The sequence below is a fragment of the Ostrinia furnacalis genome, unplaced genomic scaffold, assembly GCF_004193835.3.
Source record: "Ostrinia furnacalis isolate ACB-3 unplaced genomic scaffold, ASM419383v2 OfSCF7012, whole genome shotgun sequence".
Taxonomy (NCBI): Eukaryota; Metazoa; Arthropoda; class Insecta; order Lepidoptera; family Crambidae; genus Ostrinia; species Ostrinia furnacalis.
In genome coordinates this window covers 324,400-338,158 of record NW_021137251.1, presented here as the reverse complement: position 1 = coordinate 338,158, position 13,759 = coordinate 324,400, and the positions used below count along the sequence as shown (strand labels likewise).

General features: G+C 35.8%; 1 protein-coding gene across 2 annotated transcripts in view; it reads left to right on the top strand.

The window, feature by feature from the left end:
- The window catches only part of LOC114363087 (Histone gene-specific Epigenetic Repressor in late S phase), a 251,710-nt gene that overhangs the window by 69,210 nt on the left and 168,741 nt on the right, over window positions 1–13,759 (top strand). For both annotated transcript variants that reach the window (XM_028318709.1, XM_028318708.1), the window contains exons 2-3: window positions 6,207–8,975; window positions 9,741–9,840. In XM_028318709.1, coding sequence (XP_028174510.1) covers window positions 6,267–8,975; window positions 9,741–9,840 — 2,809 coding nt within the window. In that variant the 5' untranslated portion in view covers window positions 6,207–6,266. The remainder of the gene's footprint in view (window positions 1–6,206; window positions 8,976–9,740; window positions 9,841–13,759) is intronic.

The window sequence follows — 13,759 nt, the reverse complement described above, 5'->3', positions numbered from 1 at the left end:
AAAGAAAACGTAATAACTTTTAAACTAAGCGGTATATCCTGATAAAATAAAAACAGTAATAATGCTAAATAACAGGCGATACTAAAAAAATACATAAAATACACAAAAAATGCCAAAAAATAATAAAAAATGATACTTTTTGAAAAAAAATTGCTTTTAAATTCGTATTTTTTTGCTTATTTGATAAATTTCTCCAAAAAATGCCCCTATAACAGGTGGTTTTTATTACTTTGTATTATTCTCTATCGTATTATCTTTGTAAAACCAAAAATCGCATGTCTCTATCCCTATCACAACATTTGCTATGATCGTTTGAACAAAGGCCTGCCACAACATTATTCTCCGCTACAGGTAGAGACAATTTTAATTTTAACTAAAATGCTTATTTTACTTCGAAATCTTTTGTTTTTATTTGAAATCTAACTTGTCTTTATCAAAATTACAAATCTAGAGCCATTTTCAGTTTCGTTGTTAACGAAGCGTTGAATGGCGCGCCCGGAGAGGCTTAGTTCAAACGATCATTGCAAACGTTGTGATAGGGATAGAGACATGCGATTTTTGGTTTTACGAAGGTAATACGATAGAGAATAATACAAAGTAATAAAAACCACCGGTTATAGGGGCATTTTTTGGAGAAATTTATCAAATAACCAAAAAAACACGAATTTAAAAGCAGATTTTTTTCAAAAAATATCTTTTTTTATTATTTGTTGGCCTTTTTTGTGTATTTTATGTATTTTTTTAGTATCGCCTGTTATTTAGCATTATTACTGTTTTTATTTTATCAGGATATACCGCTTAGTTTAAAAGTTATTACGTTTTCTTTACAATAAGTAATTGGAAGAAAAAAAATTCTATAAAAAAATTAAAAAAAAACTCAAAAATTTTTTGACCTCTTTTTTGTCGATAAAAATAGGTCTAGTTTCATCTATTTTCGTATGTACACTTTAACGTGACTCACACTGTATTTTCAGTTTCTTGTGGATTGGATTAGTTAGTCGTTTTAATTTAGGAGGTCCAGTTAGAAAGTTATTTACAAATACCTACTGATTTATTCATCTAAAAACTTTTTTTTAACAATTTTGTATTGTACAAATTACTAAAGTCCCATTGACCTCTATGTATCCCCATAGAGTGCTGTGAGTAGAATCACCAAAAAAAACATCAAATAGGTTTTTGAACACAACAATAAGTATCATAAGTATCATAAGGGGTCATCCATAAAGTATGTCACACGTAAAGAGGAGGGGAGGGGGTCGACAAAGTGTGACATGGTGTGACAAGGGGTGGGAGGGGTCCTAAGTTTCTTGACATCACATTTCAATTGTTTCAAATATTTGATATAATGTTGATTTCATAAAAAAAAGTACTTAATTTAAATGGAAATAAAACTAATTTTCGGAACTGCTGTTTATTTAATACTAGCTTTCCGCCCGCGGCTTCGCCCGCGTGGAATTTTGTCTGTCACAGAAAAACTTTATCGCGCGCGTCCCTGTTTCAAAAACCGGGATAAAAACTATCCTATGTTCTTTCCCGGGACTCAAACTATCTCTATGCCAAATTTCATCAAAATCGGTTGCGAGGTTTAAGCGGGAAAGCGTAACAGACAGACAGACAGACAGACAGACAGACAGACAGACCGACAGACAGACAGACAGAGTTACTTTCGCATTTATAATATTAGTTGGGATTTTTTCTATGTGAAATTGCAAAACATGTGACGTTACACTAGGGAGGGGGGGGGTCTCAGAAATGTGACCACCTGTGACAAGGACGGAGGGGGGCTCAAAAAATCATGAAATTCGTGTGACGTACTTTATGGATAACCCCTAAGCTTCAACAACACCAACGCGTGCAGTGTGCTTACCATGAGTTTACGTTAGGTGTGCTCGCTAGCGACTGCGTAAAAAAATGACATTAAATTGTATGACATATTGTGCAGCGCCCCTAGCGGCTACTTTCAAGAAACAAAATCTTCATAGAGATTTTTGACGTACTCGCTAGCGAGCACACCTAACGTAAACTCATGGTAAGTACACAGATCGTCTTCGCCAGCGCGATCATAGGCCAATGACAGGTTGCGCAACCTGTAAGTGCGCCGATCTGCACGCGTTGGTGTGGTTGAAGCAGCGTTGCCAGACGTCCCGATTTTGGCGGGACGTCCCGATTTTTAAATCAAATTTAAATGTCCCGCGCGGGACAGGCTCGGTCCCGCTTTTCGGAGAGAACTCGACCTTACGTGGCGTACGTACTAAATCTGATTTAAAATATTATTTTAATTGTTAAAATACATTTTCTATAGCTTCTTTTGCTATCTATTGTCACGTAAACGTAATTTTAAGTCAAATAAAAACATAAATATTTGAAAACCTTTGATTATTACACGTTTTTTTACTATGTCCCGCTTCTGACGGAAGAATCCCGCTATTTTCACTCAAAAAGTACCAAAGTCCCGACTTGGCGAAAAAAAAAACTGGCAACGCTGGGTTGAAGCTTTAGTGAATGAATCTCACTGGCAGGTCTACCAAAAACACGTCTTTATAAATGCAGGCCAGCGTCATCATCTCAAATCAAGTCTCGTAAATCAGCCGTCCAATTGATAACCTTGAGACGTCTATCGTCTGCGTCTACGCACGTCTACGTCTACATTCATATCTACAATTCAGCGCATCAGACTATACAATTTTGTTGCAAAATAGCACTTAATACAGCTGAAAAAAGATGCCGCATTGCTTAGGTTGATGTGCCGTCGTCTGTACAGTCGACAGCACATAGGGTGGCTAACTATACTGTTTTGAACAGTATATTATACTGTTTTTCACTAAATTATACTTTTTACTGTTGAACAAAAATAAAGTATACAAAATACTGTTTCTAGCAAGCATCACTAGTCCATAGATATTTTTGAAAATAAATGCCCAACACTACATTCAGGTACGCGTTGTAGAGCTAAACTGTTTTTTTTTAAATACTGTTTGTTTTCCTTCTCCAACCTTTGATATACTTTATACTTTGAAAAACAAAGCAACCCTAACAGCACATCAGCCTGCACATTTTTGTAGCAAAATAACACCTATTACAAGTAAATAAGACGCCACAGTGTTAAGCTAAAGGTGATACATTGTACGCCAGCGAAGTGTCGACGCATCAAATCGACGAGAATGATTGACACTTTGTCCACTCACTCTCAACTCTCGATTTATCGGCGATCAATCGAGTCGCTTCGGAGTCTGCAGACTGAATATCTAATCGATTGCACTTCGATAGGGCCAAGACTCGATTGAAGCGATAACACGAGTAAATCGCTGCCATTATGTGTATTGTATTTGATAGATTGCCGAGTCATTATTAGCGTACAAACTATATTTATCAGAATTTTATCTCTAGTTGCACTTTTAAAAGTCATTTACCGATTTACTTATAGTCTAGTTTCTTGGATTCAAAATTAGATTTCAAGATGGGAGTAGTATCTCTTACTAATTATACACGACGATATTTTAAACGCGTTCTCATTAAATATCCTTTAGAAAACATTCTGATGTCGCATCGTCAAATTATTATATTTATCATACAAATGAAAGATGACATTAACTTTTATGGGCAAGTAAATCTCATTATGATGTCACAACAAGCCATAAACAACCAAATCGCAACTCGAAAAAAGGGCAAGTTGAAGTCGAGCTGAGCATTATGAGTTCCTTTTTTGTAAATTTTGTATTTTTTTTTGTACATATAGTTTAGTTTTTAAATTTGTAAATTACTTGTACAAAATGTACATACCTACATATTACTAATAACTAATTTATGTATGTAATAGTTTGTTGTTCTGAATAAAAATAGTTTTTTATGATGGAAGGCTCAATAGAACCATATTTTTTATGTTTTGTCCTCTCTAAAGTGAGTACTGCAGGATAATTAATTGAAAGATAGATATAATTTTGGTAGATTATATTCATCTGAAAGCGTGGAAATGTGGCCACTGGCCAGCCCCGGAAAAATTCCCAAGCAAGAGAGCACGAAACCACGTGACATTGACGTTATAACTGTCAAACTCAAAACCACAGATCAACAATCAATTACAGCACAAATACTTTTGCCGCATTAATTTATCTTCCCAAATAGGAAAATTAACTCTACTTCATGGTTTTTACGTCTGAAACTTGAGTAACATTTTGGAATAGAGTGCCTTTCCCACCTCAGTTCTTTGTTTGCCTGGAAGCCATCGTTGAATGCATCTTCCGTTATCCAGCGCTTATTCCGCGGAGCGGCAAACAAAGAACTGAGGTGGGAAAGGCACTCTATTCCAAAATGTTACTCAAGTTTCAGACGTAAAAACCATGAAGTAGAGTTAATTTTCCTATTTGGGAACATAAATTAATGCGGAACAGAAAGTATTTTTATAAATAGCGCATCACACGAAATTGAAACTATTTTGAAACATTATTTAGGTACTTCTTGCATAAATCACCAAATTGAAATTTCCACCAAGATGCCTCAAAATCAAAAACCCTTTACATGATAATAAAGTAGGTCGATTTTAAAGCACAACATTGAAACCTAACACTGTTTGTACTGCGTAACCCTAAAAATTAACAGCTCGAAAATGTATTCAAGACAAATTTCGCTGTCATGAAACGCAACGGGCTCGTAAAAAGAGAAATTCTCATTGAGAGCGTAGATTTGGACGTAAGCGGTGAACGCCGCCGAAACTATTCCAATAAAAGTTTTTGAACGCTGCCGTTTCTGCTGTTAAATAATGCTATAATATTATCCGCTTCTGGCTGTGTTCTAACGTATTTCAGCGATGGAATGTTTGTTTTCAAATGTTGTGTTTTGTTTCGCCAGAGTTGGTCGGAAGCCGTTTTACTGAACTTCTTCACTTAAGTACTTGTCGTGTTGTTTGGCCCAATAAAATTACCAAGCAATTAATACCTCAGCAATTACTCGTATTTGCGTCAAATTTACTGCTAAAACACTTAAAATTAACCGGCTCAAAAGCGCAAATACACCACAAATTATCGGGAGCCATCACTGGATATCATGTTACTTATTCGCCCGTTGATTTTAATTACCCCAGTCAAATGTACTGCCAATTACGTGGTAATTATGAACACGAGATGTTTAAAAACATATTGGACCCCTGGTGCTCCTTACGCGTTGTTGCTCAAGGCGCAAATAAAATGCCGCCAAGACGTGTATTTCAATTCGCATGATTACGTCATAATTCGTAACGAATCGTGCGCAGAGATCGTCTTGATTTTGTAATTAAAAGTAAGAATGTGTATCTTATGACGTATATTTTTGCATGTAATTTAAAACGTGAAGTAGGAAGGCACGCAGACTCGAGTGCCAAAACTGTGGTATAAATTAATTAAATTCACCTTTCGCTTTGAGTCGTATTGAATCAATATAGGTTACAAACACAAGTAGGTATGTACATATTTACACAATACCAGATAAAATTATATGAACTTTGTAGTTTATCACTGCTCAAAAATATGGTCATCGAAACGTACCTAAACATGCGCGTTATCTTGACACATTCAGATGTTTCTTTCTCTTGGCACTTAAGTTTTATTTCTTTATCTTATCCCTAATGGTGACCCGGCACGTGCGATCGAAGCAGGTATAAATTCGGTTAGTTTGACCTTTTTTTATACAAAAAGTAAACCGCGTTGAATGCGCGGGCGCATGCCCGACAGATGTTTGCTTTGGCACCAATTTATACTCGCCATCAGCGTTTATCGATAAACGAATACGTAAACTATGTCAAACTTTATGTTTTCTTTAACAATGCGAGATAAACAAGTTCTTTCATTTTTCAAGGTTCTTTCAGATAATTATATGAAATAGGTATCGTTCATTGGGTTACGTAAAACTAATTATATTTGAGCTACATATTTTAATTAAGTGTCTTTTAGATTGATCAAAATAAGCATCTAGTGTAACTAGTCGAGGTACTCGGTACAGATAACAATATTACATTAAAAACTCACTGTAGAATTCCGTTGACTTATTCCTAATAATTATACGACCATCTGCTGTGGGGTGAATCGTACAACAAAAGGTCTTTACCTCGGACCGCTGCCTCATTTGATAAATTTAAGAATAAAAAACCCATAACACAGCCGGCTTCGTGCAGCTTTAGTTCAATTGAGACAATTATATGAAAATCGTTATTAAATTGCGCTTTTCTTTTGTTTCAGAATGTGGAATCTACCACCGATCCATCAATGAAGGTAACATTCATCTGACCACAACAAACAATGCGGTCACAAACATCGAAACCTGTACCTAAGAAAGGGGCAGTAAGTAGAACAAAATTTAAGGCAAGCTCTAATGTCAAACAGGCCAAGAAGAAAGCTGCAACGCAAAAGAAGGTCAAAAACATTGCTAATAAAACATTAGCAAAAACCCCTAAGAAAAGTTTGGCTAAAGATGATACTTCTAACAAAAACGATGAAGAACCTTCTTCAGGAGACAAAAACGAATCACCTCCTGAAACTTCCAAGCCTGGCCCTTCCAAATCAAGTCCTAGAAGTACATCACCGGCGAAAAAAGCTAAAAAGGATCCCAAAGATAAGAAAGATATGGCTAATACTAATACGGAAGTAGCTGCCAAGAAACCTCCTAAAAAGACAACCAAATCTGGCAAAAAAGTGAACAAAAATTCAAACATCAAAAAAGCTGAAACAAAAGTTGATGATACAAAGTACAAAATTAATGTAGATGCCGCTAAGAAGACCCCCGCAAAGTTATGTAAAGCTAAAACTGTGGTTAAAAAAGTAAATACAATAAGTCAAAAGAAAAAAGCTACAACTAATAATAAGCCAGAAGTGCAACAAAAAGAAGACTGCGACAAAAATAAGGAAAAAGATAATTCGATCAAAAATGAAGATGATGAAAAACCTAATGTTAGTAAAGAGGTAGTAACTGAGAAATTGGAGACTAATCTTGAAGATAAAATTAAAGTAGAACCCAAAACTGCACCAACAAGCGCTACGGATATTTCTACGAATGTGTCAACAATAACAATAGATACGCCCAAAACTGAAACAGAAAGGCCCTTGAAATTCTTTACTTCCAGCAGAACACCAAGAACTGTTGATATAGATGTTAAATGCTGTAAAACTTCCAAAGGAAATTTATCTGTTTCAGAAAGATTTCTATCTATGAAAGTAGAAACTAAAACTGATGATGACAATAAAGAAAAAAGTACATCAAATACGCTAGTCTCTCAAGGCCCTGATATTGATGTTTACACCTTCACTGAAAAGGTTGACTCTCCAAAAAGTATATTATCTGATTTTCGCAGTCCTGTTACTAAAAACGTTGGAAGAGTACGGCCCATAGCTAGAGTCAAAGGGACTGTCATTGATAAAAAGACAGAATCCGAGAAGAAAAAGTATTCGCCTCATCGCCCTATAGAAGAAGTCGTAAAACAATTGAAAGCTAACAAAAGGACCGAAGAAGTTAATGCCTCTGCGACACAAATTCCAATCAGTACATCTAATGATCAGTCAGGGGCGGCAAATGAACAAAAAGATTCAGAAGATAATCCAAAACCAATTGTAAGTAAATCATATAAAATGGTGGCTCGTAAATCAAGTGTGACAGGAAAACCATTTAGCCCAATAAAATTTTTGTACCAAGAGCCAACTTCTAGCAAAACGGAAAAATCACCGAAGACTACTTCCCCTGTTGTTACAAAGAAACCACCTCCTAAACCTAAAAAGCAGCAGAAGAAACCAAGTATATCTGATGAAGAGATTGATACTTCCAAATTCGCTTTAAACACTTCGTTTCATTATGCCTCTTCAGATGAAAGTGTTAATGAATCTAACGATGACAATGATACCAAAGAGTCTTCCGGTTCAGATACACCTAAAACCAAGAAAATGAAAAATAAAAAATATAAAAGAATAACTGATACTGCCAAGAAAGCCACAACATCAAAGGAGTTAAAAGAACTTTCTAAAGACTCCTTAGTTGATCTCAAAGATAACTCACTGCTCTTAGGTGAAAAACCGAGTAAAAGACGACTCAAACTGTTATCTATGTGGGCTGGGCCTAAAAAACATAGAATGGCATCTCTTAATGCTATGGCTAAAGTACATTGCTTATACGAAAATGAAAGTCGTACACATATGGAGTTAGGTTTGATGAAGACCGTTGATAGACAAGCCATTCCAGGTACGTCTAAACAAATAGTTACTAAAAAGAAAGACTGTAAGATGAAAGAGTCAGAAAAACTTACGACTTCAAACTCGGAATCTGAGTATGAATCGAAGGCTGAGAAAAAAGATGAGAGCTCTGAAAGTTCTGATGACAACCCTCCTTCACGCACTCTGCGTGGGGTCCCAGGTATCCGCAGCGCGGGTAAATACTGGGATCCGAAGTCCTCGACTTCGTCCAGCGAAGATAGTGAGCTTGAAACGAAAAAGAAAACCATTAGTCCTGAGAAAAAGAAAACTATCACCAAAACTGCGGCCGTAAAATCTGACGTTGAGAAACCTCCAGCAAAAATGAAAAAATCACCTGGAGCCCCTGTGAAAAAGAAAAGAAATCGTAATGAAGTAGTGATGGATCTGAAGGACATGGTAGTACAAAAACGGATGGCCAGTTTGAATGCGACGGCGATCTTAGCTGCTAGCTATGAGAAACGATCGCCTAAATCTAGTAAAGATGACACGTCATCAGATTCTTGTAGTGATGAGTCTTTTTCTCAGAAGCCAAAAAACGGGGTAGGTTCCGGCGTGAAGTCGGAAAGTAAATTAGAAGAAACTAAAAAAGAGTTCGATGAGGCCTCGTTAACAGACAGGAAACAGAAGGTTGAGGTGATCGTCAACCAAGACACTGACGTTACCATAACTGGAGTGTACTCGACTCATCACGAGGGGTTTTGCACCGCAATGCAATACCGAATCTCCTCTACGAGCCACACGCAGACCACGGCCACAGCAAACTGCGAAAAGGTAAGAATTAAAATTGCAATTATAATTAAAATTTCCCAACGTTTACACATTAACCTTAATTGAAAACTCCGGATCAATTAATTAAATTGAATCTTTTATGTGTTTGGGGAAACTTGTTGGGATCAAAAACAATAATACGAGACCCGTATTGGGTAAAAGTCGGCAAATTGGTGTGTGTAATGCTGTTAGTAATAAAGATCGGATCCCGTCGGCGCGTCGGGTCTCATTAATACCCGGTAATGAAGTAAGTTCTATGTAAACACGCCTAGGGATCTCATCCCTACATTATCCTTCCCAGCTTTACCTCGGCGAGAAAAGCAGCCCTTTTGCATTAAGCCAAACGGTGATTTTGGAATGGGCAAATGGTATCAATTGGGGTGTAAACTTTTACGCGTGAATGGATTATGCGTTGAAATTTAACTATTAGACGCGTTAAATCTCACAGTGAATGTGGCTTAACTCTGAAAAGTTCTGCGTTAAAAATCGGTTTAATCTGTCTTAAGACAGTTTTAGTTTAATGAGCACGGCGCTTATTTGCCTTATTAGCAAGTTGTTTGTCTCTGCTACAGTCAGTCCTTTTATTGGGATTAGTCTGGGTATTTACTTAGCATCTAATAAATTACAGAGGGTCGTGTTCCTGCAGAGGAGACTGAATGACCTGATGATGATGACATTTATGACTTTTATTTGCAATTTGGAATAAAAGCTTTGTAATACCACCTCTGATTTATTGACCTTGTAATAATTTGTGGTGTATTTCTCTAGGAGGGTTGCTCGCGTGAGGATGGCTCCCGGTACACTCCACTATCAGCTCTGTCTTCCATGCAGCCACCAGCGGAACACGCTCATAATCATCCTCATCCAGGTATGTACATTGTATCTTCCTTTGTGTATCCACATCCTGATGCCTAGATCCTAGACTAGGTTTTTGGATGTACAATAGCGTATAAGGTAATAACATTATTAAGATATGAAATCTTTTAGTGCTAAGTATGTGTACCAAATGAACATCCTTATCATTGATTTGATCACGCAAAAAACTTGAATTTAAAAAAAAAAAATTAAGTCTAGGTACTACTTAATATTCATTAGCGTTTAAACGACAGATTTTAGGTCCCCTTTTCAAGTTCCCTGCGTAATTCGGCTTTGTCGAAAAATCTTTTCTTATAAGCTGACGCCTTCGAATTTCAGGTCAATTCAGGTCATAGTGAATATTGATTACAAAGGATCATGCGTATTGAATTTTTTATTCATCGCAATAATTTAATCCAATTTGAAACGATATTGAACAAAGGCATATTTTATAAAGTAATATTATAGGAAGTTATTTCTGCTTGCGTTAAAGTGAGTAGGTATAGAGTAGAGCATTTACTTGCAGCATAACAACTCTGTTCTATGATATGTTCAAGTATCACCCTTTCGCGAATCAAACGTGCTTTGAAAACTGAGCTTTTACCTGTATTGTAACATTTGTTACAATACATAGAAATAAAAAAATAAAAATATCTTTATTCTCTCCATAATCTTACAAATAAGGTACATGACTGATTAAAAGGAACATTTTACCGATTATGGCGGGTTGACACCTGAACTAGGAAAGATCCTGTATCTCAAATGCTCGAGAAAATGCTCTAGTGTATGAGTATATCCCTTTAGACAAATAAGTTTACAGAATAGTGACACAGTAAGAAATTTCCTTCAAAAATAATTCAACTACTAAAAACTCAGTAAAATCCTAACAGACTCTCGTCAGGAAAACGATCACATACGAATTCGACGAGACACAGAAAAACCATTGCATCGGCTCAAACAAAAAGCTACAGGAAAAACGTTTAAACCGTGCACACTCGGCGTCGTTATTTGTGCACACTGAATCGATGCTCGTATCGGACTACATTGTAAATAACAAATATTGAAAAGGTTTTCACAGCTACGCTTTATGAAGTAAGAGGATTTTCTGACCGCCACAAAAGTTTTCTGCCGTAAGCTTCAAAGAATATCAGGTTTGACCGAGATTCGTAAACCTCTTTCGGGCATGTCTTTGAATTTCACCCTCGGAATGTCCTTGGGCTATTATAAGAGGATTTGTATTGAATATCAATAACTTTTTAGTCTTGGTAGCTTTTTTAGTTGTTGACACGCAATGTAAGTTTTGATCACATTTTAAGCTTCAGCGCTTTTTCCGCGTGAAATTCAGTTTGTATTAGATCGAATTTTATACTTATGTTATTTTGGTATATTAAATGTAAAGATTCATCGAAATCCGTTCTGTAGTTTTTACACCTAAAAGAGCAACATACATGGTATGGCCCTATATTATGAGAACGTAAACACACCTAAATGGTTTTGTCAAGTTTTGGTGTAACACGATACAACAACATCCAACACACGAACACCAAATAAAAACTTTTTCATTCATCGGAACAGATTTTGTGTTCCCACAAAAGCTTCCCAACACTTCGACTGAATTTAATTTATTACTCGAAAAACGTTTTAAGAACGAAAATACTTTTAACTTTAACTATAAACTCATGTAGCTCATTTGATTGTGTTTTTTATTTAATCGAGACATCAAAGCTTGCCTTTGTAAATTATTTCATTGATTGTAACAAGTGAACCGTAAAAGATAACTGTCTAAGGTTAACTTTTATTGTTTGAAGCTAATAAAATGTTTCAGCTACTTATTTATATCGCACTTTTTTTTTTTCAATTTGGTTCGACGGCCACATGACTTGGTGGTTCGTCTTCATTTTTTTTTTATTAGTTATTTACTTCACATAAATACGTTCTAAGTATACATAATTTGCCCTATACCTACTGTCTCGGGACAATAGAAGTGGCGACAGAGCTACCTACAGTATCTACTGGGTTCTAGATTCTAATCCCACTAAGAGCAAGCATCTAAGTCAGAACGTATCAAAATTAAAGCAATAATCACTTTAAATTTATTCTAAAAGCGGGCACTACCATAATTTATTCAAACTGACAAATCATCAATCAATTAACAGACACTTCTCCATGCAAATTGTATCTCAATCTCGTCATAAAACATGTCCATTAATGAGATCGACTTACATTGTCTTCAATGCTTAATGAACTACTTACAGCCCATCAGGCTATAAATTGTAGATGCAAAATAGCACCTTATTACAACGATATAAGATACCACAGTGCTAACCTTGATATGACCGTCGGTGTACTTAGCGTCAGTGCTTACATTGTAAGCGTAACAAGATTAGCGCCCACGCGCTATTAGGCTGAGTAAAGAGTGATAATTATTTACAACCTCACTGAGTCAATGCGGTTTGACTTCAAATAAGTTTATCTTTTACTTTACACTTCTATTTATCAAAACAACATTCCGTAAATAAGTACCTACTTTAACAGGTCAAAAATTGAAGATAAATTATCTCTGAAGTTTACTAAATGATTACTCGACAGTAATTTCTAAATTATATACCTGTTGAAAAATTCTAGAACTTCTAAAGTAACTTTATTAACTTTCTATTCATAATAGCCACAATCATAGCGCGCGTTAACTACCAGGGAAGGAATCTGGCTCGAAGGACCATGTGCAAGGACTCTTCAACTGCATGGCGAATTTATTATTTTACATTTTTATTTGGCTTATGGTAGATACCGACAGCAACCACATTGTTCAAAACAAGTATATTTCTTGCAACTCACGAAGGCAAGTGAGCTTTACTTGTTTGTGTACGTGTGCATTCACATAACGATAGTGTCTATCAAAACTTTTGAAAAACGAACAGTAGCGAGCAATCACATATAATGTAAAGCTCACTTTGCAATTGCAACAACTACATATAAGGCTGTATTGCGAGTGTTATTCTTTGCCGTTGTTTGATGAATGATGATGAAACTATTATTAATATAAAGCCGCGACGTTAATATACAATAACAACGTCAATATGCCTACGTACCCAAATCGCAGAATGAATTACATTCGTCCACAACATCATCTAGCGCTGGCGCGACGCCAGAAACATACAAGTAGCATAATACCAGCCGAATATCTTGTTAACTTACCAACCTTGTGTTTTATTTAACTAAAATACAATAAATTAAAATTGTATTTAAATAAACACGGGAATTTTTTATTTTTTTTATTTATTCATCTGAAGGACATTTCAGCCAAGTTTCAATTGTGTTCACAAGCTGCTATTTTTCGCCAAAAATGTGCTAAACTCAGTTTTTTTATTAGGTGTCTTTATTTTTTAACATTACACCTTAATTAATTAATAATGCTGATATCCTTTAAAAAATAATAAAATTAATTTAAAAAAATACTTAGGTTATAATTTGGCTTAGTTATTGCAAGCTTTTATGACTTTTACTGGTCAATTCAGTTATTAGTTAGTGTTTAGGTCGAATCTTGAAAGCTCACGTTGAATTAGTTCCCGTTATCCTACCTGAACCGCACGTACGTGAGTTTGATAACAATGCAAAAAGCACTTAAGTCCACCGAGATAAAGTTAGATTGGTTCTAGCCAGCTAGCAGTTACTTAGCTAGCATTAAGCTTTTAGATAGGTATGTCAAGTAGTTCTTGCTTATTCAGAAAAATACCTTTCGTTTTTTTTACCTGTGAATAATAAAATGTAAAGCATATATTTAGGTAATATATTACCCGTGCCATAGTTCCGATATCAATACCAACATACAAACAAGCTGAATAACAGTCGTCCACAACACCATACTAGAACTGGCTCGCAGCCAGCGGGTGCAGATGTCGATGCAGGTCGGATAGCGGTGTTATAACGCTTTT